The sequence below is a fragment of the Puccinia triticina genome, chromosome 13A (genome assembly GCF_026914185.1).
Source record: "Puccinia triticina chromosome 13A, complete sequence".
In the NCBI taxonomy this organism is placed as follows: Eukaryota; Fungi; Basidiomycota; class Pucciniomycetes; order Pucciniales; family Pucciniaceae; genus Puccinia; species Puccinia triticina.
This window is the reverse complement of record NC_070570.1, coordinates 2,578,794-2,598,214: the sequence shown is the minus strand read 5'-3', so window position 1 is coordinate 2,598,214 and position 19,421 is coordinate 2,578,794. Positions and strand designations below refer to the sequence as shown.

The window sequence follows — 19,421 nt, the reverse complement described above, 5'->3', positions numbered from 1 at the left end:
ATGGCAGGTTAACGTGGTGTCCCAAGATTGGTTAATTTTTCGCTGATCCACCACAATCCTTGATTGGGTAGGGTGTATAGCTGTAAAGATCAGCATTGGTGTCTGAATTAGAAGCTGCCAAAATCCAGAAGCTCTTCAACTGCCTTTTGGCAATTGGGAAGGCATAATGGGCACCCAGGGTGTTCAAGCTTGGAAGAAAATCAGATTTGTAACCTACTATTTACCCTCAGGGCCCAATAAGATTGGCGGGTGCTGCATCAAGATTTAGTGCCACCAGGACGATAGTGATTGAAGCGCGCTCATGGCAGCCGGGGAAGTTTGCAATAGTACGATTTAGCCTCATACTATCTGTTGCAGGTCATTGGGAACCTCATGATCATCTCAAATGGCAGATTGCATGTGAGGTGACCTCCACAAGAACAAACCAAGGGATGATCTGCAAGAAGGAAACGTGTTTTCCCCCTGATCATTCCCTCCAAGCACTTTGACAAGAACGACTGAACATCTGTGTCTTTTGGCCCGGGCTCTATGTAAGCCAAACTTGACATCACTGGGCCTGATGCCTCTTAGCCATGGAACCCCCAAGTCGCGGATGAGTGAACTATATCAAGTGATGTTCACTTCAAGGACTGCTTATGTAAGATGGCTGTTTTCCGTGAGTGTGCCACCTGACCTCCTTCTCCCATGCACCTTTCCAGTGAAATTGTAGCAACTCCGACACAGGATGTACAAGGGAGACTGAAATATCCATGATCCATGAATGCTGGCAGCGCGGGGGCATCAAAGCCAACACCGTGAGTGTGTTATGTTGCAGCTGCTGGGCTCTTTGCAGTAGAAGATGGGTTGAGTTTAGATGCTTGGCCTTGACACAATGATAAGCAAATAGGGCTGTCAAGAGGAAAGACATAATTTAATGTCCACCGCCGTGGACGGCCGTCCGTCACGGTAGACATAGCGCTGCTCACACGCCTCGGCCGCAGTGGGGCCAATCTGTGTAGATTGCTCTGGAAGGATCAGGAAGGAAGCTGCAAGGCTCTGGGGTAGATGGAATCCAAAGCTGTCAAGCAAGGCACCTAAATAGGACGTGAGCTTTGTGACTCATGTTTGATGTGAGGAGGGGTAACACAGAGTCATACAAAGGGGAAAAACAGCGCGCCTGTGCGATTGGATGTGGAGAAGGTCAACCACACGCATAGAATGAATTACAACGCAAACAATCAAGGAGCAAAGCTTTCCCCTTCTCTTGATTTGAAAGGCGGAATCCCACCTCCACATTAATTTTTGAGTTTGGGCAGGGGATGGATGCATCAGAGATAGACCTAGCAATATATATTTCCTTTCTTTCGCCCAACCTGGTTGGCCATACAACAAGTGAAGCTGACATTGAGCTCATTTGTGATACTGCTGAAGGTGATCGAAGTTTCTGGTAATATCCATCTCTCCAACACTGATCCGCACAACATCCAGGCTGTGGGACATGAAATCCAAATCAAAACTCGCATTGCGTCCCATCAGCTCTCTCCAGATACACCCATCAATGCCTACCCAGTGTATAATATGTTGCTCCACTCATCGGCAATCGCGGTTCCAGCAATACTCTTTGACTTCTGCACCCAGGTTTTCTTTTCCGGCCAACTTCTCATTCAATCCAAGTCCACTCACCCTATCATTCAAGTGGAGCGGTTGAAATGGCAAGTTCACCGAGGACATTTTCCTCTCGCTCAAGAGTTCGAAATGACCCAGGCTTTCGGGACGGTCTACGTTGTGAAGGTCCATATCAACCCAATTGTAGGATGTGTAGGCTATATCGAGGTTGTTGATAACGACATCAATCTGGTCAGTGGTTTATCACTGCAACATCATCATCACGTGCACAGGTGATTTGCAAGAGTGCTGACCAAAAATTCTGCTTTCTAAGCCCGGTCACATCAAGCTCATTGCAAGCCACGCCCAAGCTCACGAGACCTTTCAAAACGTTCGCCGAGGGGATTCCATAAGGTTTGGAGGCGTGACAGAAGGGATTGAAGACTCTGGCAGCAGATTGCTTGCATTACGTGTAGGAAACTCATCCAGTACTTTTCTGTGGAAGTCTTCAACGCTGATAGATTGACTTTGGGATGTGACAGGTTGAACATGCTTCAAAGGTGAACCGATTTGACAAGACACCATACGGCTTGAGGCACTGTCCGCCAGCAAGAATCAGACTCCGAGTAGATGATTGGAAGCTGGCTGCAAGACTCAGACAATGCACGCGGAAGAAGATGCAGCGCAAAAGATTGTAGTATAATTGCAAGCTCCGGTTTTGACATTTTTCCACCCACTAGAGTTTTCCTCATCAAGATACTCTGCCCCACCGCTTGTCATTTTTATCCTGCTTTGTGTTTGTGGGCCAACTTGTGCTGTTAGCCCATGGTTCCGCAGCTTGCTTGGAGCTTATGAACCCATTTTATTGCTGTATTATGACAAGGTGACGAGTTTGTGTCTTGGAAAAACCAGGTTTTGCAAACACCGGTGCCTTGAAATAACTGTGGAACAGCGAGAAAAGCGAGACCATGAAGTTTGAGTTGAGTACGATTCACTTGGGTCTACCTGCGAAGATTTGGTGCTGTGACGTCAGATCATAGCGCTACATGGAGCATCCAGGTGAAAGCAGAACAGATGATTTAAGAGTGAACAATGTAATTTTCATTAGGAGTGTAAGCATATGGAAACACGTTGAAACAACTTTGAGAAGCTATTCTATAGAAATCTGTACTACGCTTAGGCATTGGCCAATTGTGGAGGTGACTGTGGCAGAAGAAAAGGGGAAGTGGGGTTCAGAGCCTGCCATTGGTTGAGGAAATCAGTTGTGATGGCCTCCGCAAGCTCAAACCGTGATGGGACTTTGAGCTTGTCAAGGGGGCAGATCTTCTCTGGAGACTGGAAGATGGGGAGGAAGATCTTGACTAGATAAGCAGATACATTCTTCCAGATTGGTTCTTCGAGAGTGTGCGGTGTTGATGAATTTTGTCGGATGATGGACATCGCTTGGATTAATAACATACAAGTAGAAATTCCAGCAACCCGGTGATCCCTTGAAGTAATGAACAGCCCTTGGACTCCAGCAAGAACAAAGTATACGAGGGGCTGGAAGTTCTGCTGCCTTGAATAATTTTTGGAGGTGATTAACGGGGTTGGGAGGCAGATTAGCAATGTCCGTAGGAGCGTTTGGGACTAGAGTTGCTGCTGCGCTGTTCACGGGGGCCCGATGAGCTCGGTGATTTGCTTTCTTCTGAGCTGGCGTCAACGGTGGTTTGGCCAAGAAGTGAGTTTTGAGAATGATGTACGCCATCAATACATCAATAATGACATTGCAAAAGTCATGGAGTACGTCGACGGCGTGCAAACGCTGTGCAGAGGGGGTGGAAGGGTCATCATTCTGTTGGGTTACGTCGAAGTTGGAAGCCGAATTATTGACAGCGGCCAGATAGGCCAGAGCTTCAACACCTTGAAAGACATGATTGTTTGCGTGATCTGAGGTGACCTGAGGTGGACAGAAGAGGTTGTCTGCTACCAATTTGACTGAAGCGGCAACAGTCTTTGCCCAGTCAACATGCAGACGTGTCAGAGGATGGAGGAGCTGGAAGAGGCCACGGACAAGCGTAGATTCAGGATGTGGCGTCTTTGTCACAGTTGGGATGAAAGACCCCGGTTGGAGGTCATTAGTTTTGTCACCAAAACCGGTGAGCTTGGGGAAGTCAATCAGGTCGGAACAATACCATTGCTCGCCGCAAGACGGGGATAAGAACTGGGCAGCTGAGAAGAGAAATTGTGTGAGAATTGGCGGATTGTGCAGAAAACAAGGAGGGGAAGTACTTACCAAGGGAGGTGATTGATTGTATCCATGAGCCATACAAGCAGCCTTGACGTTGCAGGTGGAATGTTGGGGAGGACACTGCATGTGTCGGGTGCATTGCTCTTGCGCAATTCTGGAGCAAGGGTGCTGTGCTAGAGAGTTCCAAGTGCTCTGATATTTGGACCAGGAGGGTTTGGAGCCGTCGAATTCTCCGTGGATGCGATAGACCTCTGTGCGGATGGTGAGCGACTTGATGATGGTGAGCTTGGCCGAGTGAGCGGCTGAAGGTAGATTGGCTGGCACTTGCTGCTGGGTGTTGTGGCTGTGTGAGGTGGTGGGGGGCTGTTGAGAGGGAGAAGTGGAACCTTGAGGCCGCGGGTCCGGACTGGCGGGTGTGAACAGAGGTGTTGATTGATTTGGACTGGCAGGGGGAACATCTGCTGCAATGGTCTTGCCAGTTTGTGCCGGATCTTTTGAAGCGGAGGAGAGGACGAGGGGGTTTGACCAAACCTCTGGAGGAGGCTGTTAAGTACCACTATTGTACTCATCCTGGCCAACTGGTGGAGCAGAGCTATGGTTGATTTGGTCCGTGGGACTTGTGATTGGCTGAGTTGTGCTAGTATGCTCAGTTGGTAGAGGCGGAGCTGAACCGGCAACGGTATTTTCTGTTGTGTCGTTGGTGGAATGACTGCCAAGCGTTGGGGTCGGAACTGCAGCTCTGCCTGGTGTTGGTGGGACAGAGGAGTTTTTGGGATTCTTTGTCAAGAGATTGACCGGTTTCACCAAAGGGCCTAGGCGGCCACGTTTCCGCGTCACACATTTTCGTGAGGCTTTGACCAGTGTTGACGTTGAGGGAGCATTATTCATGGGCAGATTTGAGATTTTGATATCCTCTTCATTGGGTATAACACCAGTTTCCTCCCAGCCTAGTAATTGAATCCAGCGCGCTATGTAAATTCCCTGTTTGGCATTCACAAGGAGAAGTGAGAAAGGCCTTACTCTTCTTGCTGCTATGGATGGCAGCGGCAAGTTCTTTGGCTTTGCGCTTGCAGTGTCGTGGAATCTTGAGAGCAAGGATGTGAACTGCTGATTAGGCGGCATCATCAATCGAGCGGCGAAATTCCTCTGCTGTAATCTCTGTGATTTCCGCTGGGAGGATTGATTCATCGGGATTGAGTGAGGAATGTGGCGCGGTAGTTTGATTCCAAAGGAGGAATTCAGAGAAGGATGGTGCTGCCAAGGTTGGCCGGCAAAGATTCTGCTGGAGGTCCTGTTTGGCTGATGTGATGGATGGGGGGATGAGTTTGAATGCATGATCTTGTACCAACCAAGCCTACTTATTTGGAGGTGGAGTGGAGGATGAAGATTCCGAGGACAGGCTTATCTCTGTGTCCAAGGTGGCATAATTGGGAGCAGGAGTGTTCTGGCGAAGAGAATTGCTTGACACTGGGATCTGCGGGAGGATGCGGTAAAGTGTTGGTGGGAGAGCCAAGTGTGTGGGCAGGTCGAGTGGGTGCAATGAGCTTTGAGGCCACAAGAGCAGTCTTCTTATGCTGTTGACAGAGGCGGACAACACCTTTGTGGATCACGTCATCATGATGCCTTTGTGTGGCGAAGTTGAGAGTCTAGTCTTTTGCTGACGTTGCCTCAGTCTGTGAATAGGCGCAGCTAGGGCAAACTTGCACATGTGAGACTAGTGGTATCATCACACAGCAGGTGAAATCAGATATGATAGAACCACTGGCGCAGCTCTGAGGAGGGCTCGCCGTCAGCACGATCAGCATTCTATGACTCCAGTGCATGTGTGGCAGCTGAGGGTGCAGATCAATCATCCCTCTGCCACAACAGCTAGAGTTTGCTGCGTGTGTCACATCAGATTCTGGCTAAGCAGGTTGCATGTTCATGTGGGTGGAGAAACGGAACTTTGGGGATAATGCCCATGCTGTGGTCAAGCCTGTAGTTTTGTGTTTGGAAAGCGTGGGGGGGAAGCCGGTTGGCGGAAATTTTTGAAGAGAGGAGACTGCTACAGAGTGGCTGAACCCAGGGTTTTGGAATCAGATTTAAAGGTTCGGTTGGCTGTGGTCAAGCGAGTACTATGTCGGATTGATTGGATCCCAGATTGAACAACATGTATGATCCTGGGAAGGTGACTCTTGCAGGCCGAGAACGACCTATTATGTACACGTGGGGCCAGATTCTTCTGCTGTCCAAGCAATCAGCAGGGCTGACCACCCCGCAGTGCTAGCCATGTGTCCACCATGTCATTCGCGCGAACGTTGAGGTGGACCCAACGGGCCACTGCGTCCCAGGATGGACCCTAGCTCACTCACACTGCAGATCTCCCTCCGCCTACTTCGGGCGCACGTTGAGTCCACCTCAACGTTCGCGCGAAGGAGATGGGGGACAAGTGTGGCTAAGCACTGCGGGCTTGTCATGTTCGAGCAGTGTGAGCCTAGATGACCCGGCCCACACATGTTACAGCGTTGTTAACCACATCTGCAACACTTCATCTGGGCTTGTCAACCATGAAGTTCGGCCGAACCTCATGGTGGACAATGAACCAGCGACTTGTCCACCATGAGGTTTGCCCAAATTTCATGGTCGACATCCTCAGAGCAATAGCCGCCAGGCAGTTTCAGCCCAAACCAAGCATGGGCCTAGGAGTCTAGCCCATTGCTCTGCAGTGTCGGATTGAGCGGTCAGATTCATTTCACGATAGGCAAGCAAGCCTCTGCCTACGCGCAGTGCGACCCAAACCTCAGCTCAAGCCCAAACAATTGGGAACTTAGATGAGACATTTCATTTTTGTAGAGGCAAGAACAAGCTTAGGCCAAACGCCATACATTCTACAGAGAGAGGAGCATAGTGTTGGAAGTATGAATCAAGCATCGACATGCATTGAACCACCACCAGTCGGGTCGTCTGACTGGCCGCCAGGGGTCGTTCCGCCTCTCGCATCAAGTCCCCCAAGGCCGGTTGAAGAAGAAGCAGCTCGGCCAGTCCCCGAGGGGCCAAGTGCAGCTTGAGGAGTACACTTCTGCTTTAAGTTTTGGGCAATCACATTCAGACCAATCGCAGGGGTTTTTGATATGGTTTCCTGCTCAAATGAACTGAGTCCTTTCCAGAACATTGGGCTATAACAGTCGAGTGGAAGGCCGCGAGGGACACCTTTTAGGCCTTTAGTTATCTTGAAGTTGCGGTGGGAGCGGGCATAAAGCGTTTTGTTGGCGGCTATTGTTCTGTGATGTTGTCCTTGCGCTATGAACATCTTATCAAGGGAGTGAAGGATATTTGTGAGATCAAGACTACGCCAGTCCGGGATTTGTGAAGCAGGGGCCACATCTCCATCGCCATCTTCCAGATCATATCCGCACTCCTTGTTCTCAACAATGTTTGCGAGTGAGATATTGTCCTTGAACAACTTGTCCACCATCGTGCATCTGTTATTCCTCACCTGGTATAAAATCACCTCGCAGTGGTCAGCCAATTATTCTCACATGTGGTTCATCAAGTTGTTGCAAGCAAGACATACCCTGTTGCCCCATGGTTGATACTGTTCTTTTGTAGTCTTTGTCTTTTTCATTCGGTCGTAATCAGCAAGTTCCATGTTCTGATACTGTCAAATCTCGTGTGCCTTGGTCTGGAACCATCTTTGGATGATGGCGGGTGCTTGAGCAGCCTTCGCCTCTGTGACAGGTGTTGTTCGGCTAATCCACTCAACTGATTTGTTCGCGAGAAAGTCAACCACGGCCAAGTTCCATGCCGAGCTATTAGTGGCCAGTGCCAATTCCCACTGGAAGGTTACTCGGGAAATGCTCGCCAAAGCAAGCGCCCGTTTGACGTCAGATTTGGTTTGAGCACTGATTGGCTTGCCCTTGGAAGGACCAATGGCAGCGGCTGGAGTGAAAGGTGGCAAGGGAATATTCTTCCGGATTTCTTTCTCGGTCATCGCAACAAAGTAGTCCACTTTGGCGGGCGGCTTTCCTACAAGAGCTTCACGAACTCTGTTAAGCTGTTCAATTATGACTGCACTTCGCTTGTTGACCCAGTACTGATCGGCAAGTTCCTGTTCCGTCGGAGTCCAAGGATATTCTTGAGGTTTGTTTGGATTTCCCATAAAGAACTTCACAAAAGCCTGGATACTTCTCGAGAACTGATCGTAGTGCTCCACGAGTGACCCCTTTGCTGCTATCCCTTTCGCACGCCGCCCGGATCATCGTCCTTCCTCCGCTTCCTTCGCTTCATGTCGAGCTTTCCTAGCATTTCCAACAACAAACTTGGGGTCCAACGCCAATGAGTCTTTGACTTGTGAGGGCGTGTGAGGTTCTTGACCCAAAGTCTGGGCTGTAAAGAGAAGGTGGTCAGTGGTTGCAAAGTTACTTGCTCAAGCCCAGCGGATCCACCAGCTTGCCTTGAGTATTGGTCTGCATTGCAGAATCAGTACCTGGAGAGTGTTCTTGCGCTTGAAACTTGGGAACCAGCCGATCCACCAGAGAGGAGATCCATCCCTGATCCCTGCCTGGAGGCAAGGCACCATTGCCCCCATTGCCCGGCTGTTCACTAGAGGCACCATTGGTCGGACTCATGGCAGAGGTTTCTAGGGGTATGTCACGTGATGAGGCACGAAATAAGGGGCAGAATGAGTGGCTGGGTGAGATGAAATTGGCAGGGACAGACAGGCAGGGAAGAGGCTGCTGGAGTTGTCGAAAACAAAAACAAGGCCAGTCCGGGGCACAAGCATGGAGGAACTTGGTCGGAAGCGAGTCTGAATTTGGGCATGAACATCAAATTGTGACACAATTCAGGCCGGGATGCCTTTGAAATCAAACATAATTTGGCCTCTCTTTGCAACGAGTTGGGTACCACAAAAGGGGTTGTGCTCATGCATGGCTTAAGGGCCCAAACCAACTCAATTCCCCACAGCTTCTGACAGCGCTGGCACAGTCACCACCAAACACTTTTGCTTATCCTTAGACTCAATCATCACCCAGACCTTCCCAACCCTACAAAAAACAAAGGCGCCCCAAATAGGCCCACTCAGACAACACACCCTACAAGAGCGGCAAGTTCAGACTAGACACTCACTGCAGTCCGCAAGCCCACCGCGCTCAACGTTTCTTTTGCCACCCCAAATGTACCTGCAACATGCGGCATAATAGCAACATGGCCAATCACCTGGTCACAGTCAATTACCACATCCACCTCATGCTCCGCCTTCACCAGTCAACAGTTGAGGTCTGGATAATCGCCATAGGGATCTTCACTCCGTTGTACCTCTTTGAATGGTTTGATGACTAGCCAGGTCTTGCCGGGTGTTTGGGTTGATCGGAAGAGAATGTGTGTTTCACCAAACCGTTGATCCTTGCCTAAGTAGAATTCAACCAGGGAGTTTCCATGGTGGTGCTTCTTTGATGTAAAGGTTTTGCGGTCAACTTGAACGCGGCTGACAATTTCCACCGTGGGATCCAAAAGCCGACTCGTCTGTGTGGTAGGGCCCACACCTTCCAGACGTGCCACCGCGCGTTGCCACTTGAGCAGCAAATCAGGCTTGATCTCTATTGTTGTTGGCGCCCCTCCTTCTGTGTCCTGTGTGGCGAATGGGCTGATGCTCATTCTCTCTTGTTAGAGCAAGCGCAGGTTTGAGTTGATGTGCCATTTACTTATGAGTGTCTTGGGGATGTCCTCTGCACAAACAGCAGGGTTGTCAGCGCACATGAGCGGGGGCCAAAGCGGAGCTGGGTGAACTCACCAAGGTGTCTGTTTGTGGGGAGCCTCTGTAAAATCCCATTGACTCTTTCTTGCGCCCACGCGGCAGTTGAGCGGGGAGGACCAAAGCGCTTGATCACTTCTGAAAAATGTTGCGTCAGATGCAAATTGGGCTTGCTCAATGCTCCAGGCCAGCCATCTTGTAGACATCAACGGTACTTCAAGATCAGACTGTCAAGTTCGCCAAGGTCTTGCACACTGATTTTGGGCAGAGTTAAAAAATGTGCCACCTGCAACAGTGTGGTGGTTGATTCCAACAGTCGGGAAATTCTTTGTTTGGTTGCGGTGGTGGCTGCACTCTTGTGAGATGTGACCCACAGTGGAATCAGGGTGATTGTGTAGTAGACCTTGTACAGCAGTATCCATTCTGCGGCCTTCAATGAGCCATGGCTGGCCGATCCTAAGTTGCGGGGCACTCTATCACTACCAAGATGGATGAATTTGCGATGTTGTATATTGATCAACTAGAGGCCAAGGAGGCTCCGCCGCTGCAGGGCACCAATCCATCCTTCTTTCCTGCCAAACAGCTCCCCAAGTCACCTCATTAGCCCTTCAATAGTTGGGTCACCATCCACTGATATTCCTCCCCCCCACTGGCCTATCCCAGCACAAGTCAACAGCAATTCCCCCTGAATCAGGGCAAGCAGGGAATGGGTGTGTCAAAATTCAGGAGACTTGAATGCATTCATTTAAATCATTGCTCTTGAGATTTTCAAACTTGGCCTTACAGCAACAGAGTAAACAAGCAAACATTTCACCTCCCCAATTTGGCATGTTTGACCCCCCTTGCTATCCAAGCCTTCTTCATCACATCTCATGGAATAGGAGTCACATCAAAACACTCCTCATATGGTATTTAGATTTTACAAACTTACCTCACCAACAATTTTATTCCATACTCTGAGTTATTGGAGTGTTGTCAATAAACATGCTGCTTAATCTTCAATGGTATAATATTTGGAAGTTATCTAAGTTGAAAATATTAGATCTTTCCACACAATAAACAGTGCAACATTATAAAAAGCCAAGAAGAAATTCATATATTTATGATCAGATGTATCAATACCACAAAATTTGGAAACAAATTATGAATCAAAAGCAGAGATATATGCAATAGATATCAATTAATACCAAAAACTATTGGCAAGAATAGGGGTTGAATCCCGCTTGCAAGCTCATCAGTTCCTGACGGCCTTCGCCCGCAGTCACCGTGTCGAAGTGCAGCTGGACAGGGGTGTTGATGACACTTGTTATTCCCGCCAATCAGGCGGACGGGGTTGTACCCCCTCAAAGTGTCCGTCCAGCTGATCCCGCCCAGCAAAAGCCAGGGGATCAACGTGTATTGCTTCATTGACAGCCCGCCGGTGATTTTGGCCTTGATGCCTACGAACTGGGCACAGGCTTGGCCGAGGTCTCCGAGCCGAGGCGAGGGGGGCAGCGAGTGAAAGAAGGCAGTTCTTGGAGTAGATGTTGCTGCCGGTGCTCGGCTTGTGTCATTCTCTGAGGGGTGACCAGGGCTTGGGCGATGTTGGACTGTTACTGCTGCTAATGGTTATGATGGTTGCTGTTGTTTTTGGTGGCTTGGGGGACGGCAAGGGATAGTGAGAGGGGCTTGGTAAGCCCGCGGCGAGCCTTGAGGCCATTTTTCGAGCTGGCGACACTGGGAGGGAGGAGGAGGCTCGACGGAGCAGAAGGCCGTCGTTGTCATCGGAAGAGGAGAACAAATTGAGTGGGGCCATTGGGAGGTGGGCAGGGAGACACGCAAGGCGCAAGGGGGGTTGATGGACCGAGTCTGCCGAATGGTTGCAGACATCAAATATTGTTGGGAGGTCCCTGACGCACCCGCTGGTGTCTAGATCATCAAACACATCCACCAAACACACAGGGGCAGGGACAGAACCGACCTGTTTTTCTTCCTGCAGAGCCAGCCGCTTCTCCGCGTCCAGCTGGGTGAAGCAGTACCCGCCCTCGCCGTCGTACTGCAAGATATACTTGCCAAGTAAAAAAAGATGAGCGGAGAGGCGGGTGGAGGGGAGGGGGGCAGAGGGGGCCAACTTGTGGTACTTCCACAGCAACGGACGGTGCGATACCGTCAGCAGAGTGATCCCGAGCGAGGTGGCGTGTTCCTACATGATCTTCTCCACATTGAGCGTGACCGCGGACGTGCATTCGTCAAGAATAGCATACTAACAACAACATGTGAGTGGGGCAGAGTAAGCAACCCACGCCATTGGGAACAGAGGGAAGGGGTACCTTGGGGGAATGGTAGTAGATGAAGCGGGGCTCTTCAGGCTGGTAGAGGCTCAGACAAAAAAGAGGTGCAAAGGAAAAGGAAAACGAACTGATCTCTGAATTTCAAGAGACCGGGCGAACTGGGGAGAACCCCTACAAAAGAGGCCACCTTAAATGGTGGCCGTGAAACTGAACTAGACAAAACAACTAGACAAGGGGCGCCAAGCCCCTGCGACTAAAACATGACGAGAGAAAGGATACAGATCGTAACTCCGGGCCGAACCCGGTGGTGCGTCATAGGGAGCCAGCGAACCTCCTGCGTCCGGCAGGAGTCCACGTGGTCTCCTCGTGGTCGTGAGCGTACAGGGGGACTATGTCTCCCTGTATAACTGTAGCCCTGATACATAGAGTCTGCAGATGGCAAGCCGCTGCTTATCACCGCCGCTGAGCGCATCTCGCCATTCCCGGACGACGTCCCAGCCGCCCTCGCGCTGGAAGATGGCGTCCAAGTCGACGATGGCGAGGATGCGGAGGAGGTTGTCGTCGGAGACGCCGCGGGCGGCCATGTCTGCGCGCGAGTCGGGATAGATGAGCTGGTCGCGCAGGGTGCCCAGGGAGAGGTAGGGGCGCTGGGGGATGTAGGTGAACTCCGAGGCCGCAGGCTTCGTCACCACGCCCCCATACACCGGCATTCTTGGCCTATTACATAACCAAAAACATGTTCTGTCAGCTTGAACATTTAAGATAAAGAAAGATGAGAGGGTGAAGAGGGGAATCATCTGGAGCGCTGGTCAGGTCAGTCTTTGAGCCTCTGAATTTGGTGCCATTGATGAACACCTTTTTGTCAGATCCGATGAGGCTTCTGGTTGCTGTGGGGTAGATCGAGGCCACAGGCGCGGCCGGCTGAACTCAAAGATTAGCCTGAGTAGAAGCAGGTAGAAGCAGAAGGAGACAATGCAGGCGGGACAGGGAGATGACATCCGAGGGAAAGGGCTGGCATGATGAGCGTTTGTAGTCAATTTGACAATCTCTTTGACCTTATCAGGTTCAAAGTCCCAGTTGACGGTCCGAGTTGTTTTTGCTGTTCTTGTGGGTGGAGGCAAAGTATGTGTGATTGGATTCGCCCCCGTCCCGGGGAGAGAAGCCGCATCGATCTGAGAGTTTAGTTTGGACAATGTCTGGCCCCAGAGCAGAGGGAGATTCCAGCCATTGAGATTGCATAGTAGCGGTTGGGGCGGCGGGTTGGCAAGGAGCTGTTCAGGGCCAACCAAATGAGGCGCCTAGGTTGCGGGGCCCGTGGAGCGGGCTGGGCCAAAATCAGTACGGAGGAATGTGCGCCTGTGTGCTTTTCATGGGTGGACAGGGGGTGGTGTTGGAAGTTTCCTGGGTTGTTGTTTGCCGGGGCAAGGACTACACATGGTATGGGATGCGGCTTGTCGGGAGTGGCGTGTTGGGTGGCGGGGCAAGGTGGAGGTACCACCAAGGCGGTTACGGTAGCTAGGGAGGCGGGTGGCGTGGCCGTGGTCTTGCTAAAGGTGCAGTGGGGTGGGGTGTTGCTGGTGGGTATATAAAGAGGAGGAGGTGACTTGATTGATCGGCAGGGGATTTGGTTTCGTCCGCCCCCTCCCTGGGAGGCCCCTGACTGCTTGGTTAGGCCCTCCCTGGCGAGTTTACCAACCGGCCCTCTTTTGCTTGTTGCTCCAGCACAGCTGGAGGGTCATCCATAGGGCCTTCGGGCCTTTGGGGATATTCAACGTGCCAAGTGAGAATAATGGGGCAATTTTTGCCCCATTTTGTGAGAAAAAAACACCCCAAAACTTAGATCTGCAGGTCTCTAATTCTGTGGATTTAAGAAAGTGGGATCAACTAGAGACCAAGGCGGCTTCGCCGCTGCAAATAGAGAGTCCTGTTACATTCCCATCCAGGTACAATAGCTTCCAGTCCCAACCTGGACAGCATAGCACCTCCAAGAACACACCACCCCGGGCATTATAGGAATATAGATCGTAAATAACCCATTGAAATCAAGCCTTCCAGATGAAATAAGGGCCTGTACTATAGGGCATGAAGATTGAAATTTTTCAAATTTATTTATCCCAAAATTTGTTAGAAATAAAACTGAGCCTGGCCCAAAATGTGGTTTTGAGCCCAAATGTGGATGATTTCAAAAATTGAACCCTCCTCTAGTTTTCACTTTTTGTGTAAAGGGCAACAAAAATGAGAATTTTTGAAAATTGGAGCCCATGGTACAGGCCCTAAATGCCCACCAAAAAAAGAATCTATCTTGCATTGTGAAACTGAGCCTTGATTTATATTTCACAACCATGAATTTTTTCAAAAGGTCCCCCCATCAACTTATTACCTATTCATTTATTATTTAACTATTCAGGTTCATAATAACAGGGGAATTCACAATAAGAATTGTTGCTTCTTGCGGCATCAAATTTGGTTACTTGGGGGTGACATACTTGCTTAAAATTTTGCCTGAAGTAAGAAGCATTTAGCAATACTGGCAAGTGCTTGGACTATTTCCCAGGTATCTTTATTGTGAAATACCCTAATAACCCTATCATTGGACCTCTGAGATGACTCATCCTCTGTGAACTTTTCAAACAAGACAAAGCTTGTTGGGTTGTTCTTTTAAGTTCTCCCTTGAAAGGCTTCAATTTTTTTCTCCACTGATTGTAGCAAAAGCAAGTAATGGTCATAATATCAAAAAAACATAAAACTTTTGTTGGGGAGCAAGACACTATGATTGGCCATGCTTCTATCAACATTTCCACCTAATTGATGTGCGCTTACCGGGAGCGCAGCGGGAGGTGGGCCGAGTCCAAGGGACAGCAGTAGTGGAGCCAGCGTGAGGCGCGCGCACAGAGGCCCCCCGCAGTGCGCACCCGAGGCGCGCCCGGCTGGGCCCAAACCTAGTTGATTGAGGAGCAACCGGTACCGGCTAGGGCCAGCAATCCAGAACCGGAAACAGTGCACAATACGCCAGACACGATATTGCCAGAACTCGTGGACAAATTTTTGCCAAACTAAGTGAATCTTTCTCCACTCAACCAAACTAACCAACATGTTTAACTCGATCGCAGCGGCGACTTCGGCTGTGAAGGTAGCAGCAGGCTTATTGAGCGGAGATGCAAGTGGGCAAGGAGGCGGAGAGGGTATTCAGTCGCAAGGGATCACGGGGACACAGGAGGAGCTGGAACCGACGGCGCCAGCGGAGGAAGAACAGACCAACGGAGGAGCAGAAGACAAACCGACCCCAGCCCCCCCAAAGAAAAAGAAGAAAGTCACCGTGAAGGCGCCAGCGAGAAGGTCGACCCGAGCGGCTTCAAAACGACCGGGGGAGCAAGGGAAGGAAGACGGACGGGGGGAGGGAGGTGGAGATGGGGAAGATAGGGAGGAAGGAAGAGGGATGGGACTCGACGAACTCAAGGAGTTGGTGGAGGAAGGTATTGGGGATCAGGGAAACCAGAGAGGGACCGGTAAGCACAAAGGAAGGAGAGGCAGAGGGGTAGAACGGATAGGGTAGATGGCAGGGCTGACGGATCACGGCGTTTTACTTCGCTTAGCGGGGAATCCTGTAGATGCGGAGGAGGAGATGCGGGTCATAGGGAAGACAAAGGAAAAGGTGGACCTACAAGGGACCATGCTAGAGGTGATAGGAAGGGTGTTGGCGGCCGACGCAGCGGGACAATCTGCCAAAGCTACAATGTTGTTCAAGATCTGCAAAGGTTTAGGCAACACCATCGCAAGCAACCCAGCGGCTTCGTTACCTCTACCCTCGACTCTAGCAACCCGGATGCCCACGGCTTCAACCCAGCCAATCGCCTCACCTTCTTCCCCGTCAATTGCCGCTCCCTTACCCATCCCAGCCACCTCAAACCAACTCCACGGTTTCAAGATCCCGACCCCAGCACCAGCAGTCACCCCAAAAATCCGTGACTATGATGAGATGGCCGTCCCCACCGGGACGGAGGCGGTAGTCCTTTTCGACAACGCCGCGGTTCCAAACAACGACAACATAGGCCTCCCCCGGTTCTTTGCACAGAATCTTCTAGAATTCTGAGCACCTTTGCCGTTGACAATCTTCAACGAGTGGTGGCAGGAACAGGTGTTCCTTCACCACGCCGAGAAACGGAACAAATCGGATGATGCTAGCGGAGAGCGGTTGCGTTATACGGGCTTCCCGTATCCAAGCGAGTACCTCCAGACGTACCAGGAGTGGTCTGTCAACCACCAAGGATTCCTCCGGGCTGTCAGCAAGATTCCGTTGCACGGAAACTTGGCGAACTGGCTGGTGATGCACAAGCGGAATGCGGATGGGATCATACGGAGAGAAGGCTTCATGACTGCCCTCAGGTACAACATCCACGTGAGGATGAATGCCTTATGTCATTGGGTTCCGGTACCAGGAGGGCGTCTCTCTGTCGCAAATATTTCAATTTTTCAAACCGAAATCGTACAAGAGGTCCATGCCAAGACAGTTAGGTTTGGTGAGACTGAATTCACCAACAACCCCTACGCCGCTGGGGGCTGCCGGTTTGGTTGGGACCCGACGACCGGACAACAAGCCCGGAAGAAAGATGAACAGGCGAACAGGACGCCTCTCCACCTACAACAACCGGGTTAGCCGATCAACCCCATCAACAAACCCGGACCCGAAACCCCACGAGGCCCTAGCAACAAGAAAGGAACTGGCGGCAAGGACGGCGGTTTCAAGGGAGGCAAATGGGGGCCTAGCTACGATCGCGATGGAGGAGGCCCAGGCAGCGGCGGTGGAGGAATCGGGGGTGGAGGAGGAGGAGGAGTGGGAAGCGGTTACGGGAAGGGGAAAAGCTATTAGTTAGCGGTATTTCCTTTGTTTTAGATCCGTACAGTCTGTTTCTTTGCACGGCCGACAGCTGAGCCGTGGCAACTATCTTGTCATCGCTTTTTTTCCATCTATTTTCACAAGGAAATAGTCAACAGTCTAATTGACTGGCACCCAATCGGGATGATTTGTGCACAGCGAAGAGAGTCATGAGAGTAACAGCTACAAGACACAAGGTCTGCGAGATAGATGGGTTACACGCTTAGGTCACCAGCAAGCGGCAGATCAGTGCCATCAACATAGTGGAACAAGATGGCCAACGGGTGTCTCCTGCGAGATGGACATCAAAGCATGGGAAGAGGCGCTAAGGCGCGCAGACCTCCTTCCAAAGTTCCAGGACGTGTTGGACGGGTTCCGGGACGGTTTCGACCAAGGGATCCCAGAACACCGGCTACCAGGCGAGACGCCTTACTTCACGCCCCCGAACCACACCTCAGCACTACTAGCAAAGACTAAAATCGAGGAATCCATCCGCAAGGAGCTAGAGGCTGGAAGGATGTTTGGGCCATTCACATACGATCAGGTACAGGAACGGTTTAACTTCTTCAGGACGAATCCCCTGGGGGCCGTAATCAACGGCAACGGATCCTTGAGACCAATCAATGATCTGTCTTTTCCGCACGGAGAGACGGGAATCCCATCCGTGAACACGTTTGTAGACGCCAAAGACTTCCAGACGTCATGGGATGATTTCAACGCCGTGGCGAGCTTCCTCAAGGAACAAAAGGAGCCAGTACTCTTGGCCCTTTTTGATTGGGAGAAGGCTTACCGCCAAATCCCGACCGCACCGAACCAATGGCCGTACCTCATGGTACGAGATTTTGACGAGCAAATCCTGCTAGATACCAGGATTACCTTTGGCGGGGTGGCGGGCTGCGGGTCCTTCGGCCGGCCGGCAGACGCATGGAAAGAACTGATGCTATCCGAGTTCGATGTCTTGAACATTTTCTGGTGGGTAGATGACAACCTATTTGTCAAAAAACCTCACTCAGCGACCCTAATGGCCGACATAGTAAAGCGGTCAGACGAATTAGGGGTAAAGACAAACAAGGAAAAATACTTACCCTTTCTGGAAGAACAGAAGTACGTGGGATTTATTTGGAACGGCACCAATAAGACCGTACGGCTTCCGGAGGCGAAACTAAACAAAAGGATCAACCAAGTCAGAAGCTTCCTCGAATTAGGCGCCGTCTTCACGTACAATGAAGTGGAGGTAATAGCGGGCAGGTTGAATCACGTCGCCTACATCTTACCGCAGTTAAGATGTTACTTATGCGGACTTTACAGATGGCTAAAGGATTGGGTGCATCGAGAGACAGCCCGCCCGATACCCCCGGATGCCAAAGAAGATCTACATATGTGGCTAACAACTCTGTCCAATTTCAAGCCGACGAGATTGATCACAAGGCAAGAACCGACAGAAGTAGGATGGGTCGGCGATGCGTCAACTAAATTCGGAATAGGAGTGATCATTGGGAAAAGATGGGCTCAATTCCGCCTGCAATCGATGGCGGAACTGGACAAGAACATTGACAAGGAGAAGAAAGATGAAGAGAGAATCCCAAGGTTAGAAACCATTGCAGTCCGGTTAGGACTACTGATGCTGATAAAGCTTGGGGCGAGGGGGGGGGAAGACATTCATTGTCTGGACGGATAACACTACGACGGAGAGCGTTGTCACTAAGCGGAAGTCAAAGGACCGATTCGTCAATGCCGAGTGGAAGAAAATCCAGGCACGGCTGATTGAACATCAAATCAACCTCATTGCAAAACGCGTCACCTCGGCCAAGAATCGCGCAGACGAACTATCCAGGGGGATTCGGCGGAACCATCGGGCCCGCTATCAGCTAAGGGTCGAGGTCCCTCACGATCTCGGAGAGCTAATTGAACAAGTAACAGGGGGGGAGGATCACTGAAGGAATTTTGAAGGGGCAATGAATTCTGGTTGGTCACGGTTACACTACAAACATGGATGAATTTGGGAAGGCATATATTGATCAATATGGCATATATTGATCAAATTATATTGATCATTTTTTTTTTTTTTTTTGAAATTTCTCTTTAATTTTTTTCCTTCCTGCAACATCATAACCCTTCTATCATCTCTCTTTCTCTTGATTTCCCCCTGTCTTAGTTTTCGACCATAGTAAAAGCTTCATTTTGTTGCCAGATCAAATAGGTCATTTTTACATACTCATATGAATTATTTCTGAGAAAAAATAGTCTGTTAAGTCAGGCAGGGATGGGGAGGGGGAGGAGGAATGGGGGGGGCATGAATTATTGTCACTTGGACCTTGCAGAAGTGTTGAAATCTACTTTCCAAAAAAAAAAAAAAAACAATCAGTCTCAATATATCATGCTACATCAATTTTGTTCAAATTTGATGGCTTGTATATATGACTCATCATATCCAATATCCTAAATTTCTACTAGGCCTGATATTGATTTAACATTTGTACCAGATTTGAGTAAGGTGTCTTTTGCTTCTGTTGTTCAATCAAAGACTAATGGGAGGTGTTTCCCCAATATATTCAATGGGTCAACTGATGTTATCTCAGAATATGAGGTTCAACATTTTTTGAATCTAAAGACATTGATTGAGTCTGGTTGGTTTGAAACTATCCCCTAAAATTATCAGGCAGTGTTTTTTGTGCTTCTGCCACTCTGTCTCAACCAGGGCTAAGATTTATTTCATGATATTGGTACCATGAG

At 50.1% G+C, this 19,421-nt stretch overlaps 2 protein-coding genes across 2 annotated transcripts in view; one reads left to right on the top strand and one right to left on the bottom strand.

Annotated features, from left to right (window-relative positions):
• PtA15_13A261 (uncharacterized protein) overlaps window positions 1-12,525 on the bottom strand; it is a gene marked incomplete at both ends in the record, with an annotated part of 57,051 nt that extends 44,526 nt beyond the window's left edge. Inside the window, one exon of the mRNA XM_053162441.1 lies at window positions 12,273-12,525. Coding sequence (XP_053026416.1) covers window positions 12,273-12,525 — 253 coding nt within the window. The remainder of the gene's footprint in view (window positions 1-12,272) is intronic.
• Window positions 12,526-14,906: 2,381 nt separating this feature from the next.
• On the top strand, window positions 14,907-15,423 carry PtA15_13A260 (uncharacterized protein; the record flags this gene model as incomplete). Its single annotated transcript, XM_053162440.1, has 2 exons — window positions 14,907-15,131; window positions 15,409-15,423. 2 exons carry the CDS (start codon window positions 14,907-14,909, stop codon window positions 15,421-15,423), a joined length of 240 nt encoding a protein of 79 aa, XP_053026415.1.
• Between the last annotated feature and the right edge of the window lie 3,998 nt (window positions 15,424-19,421).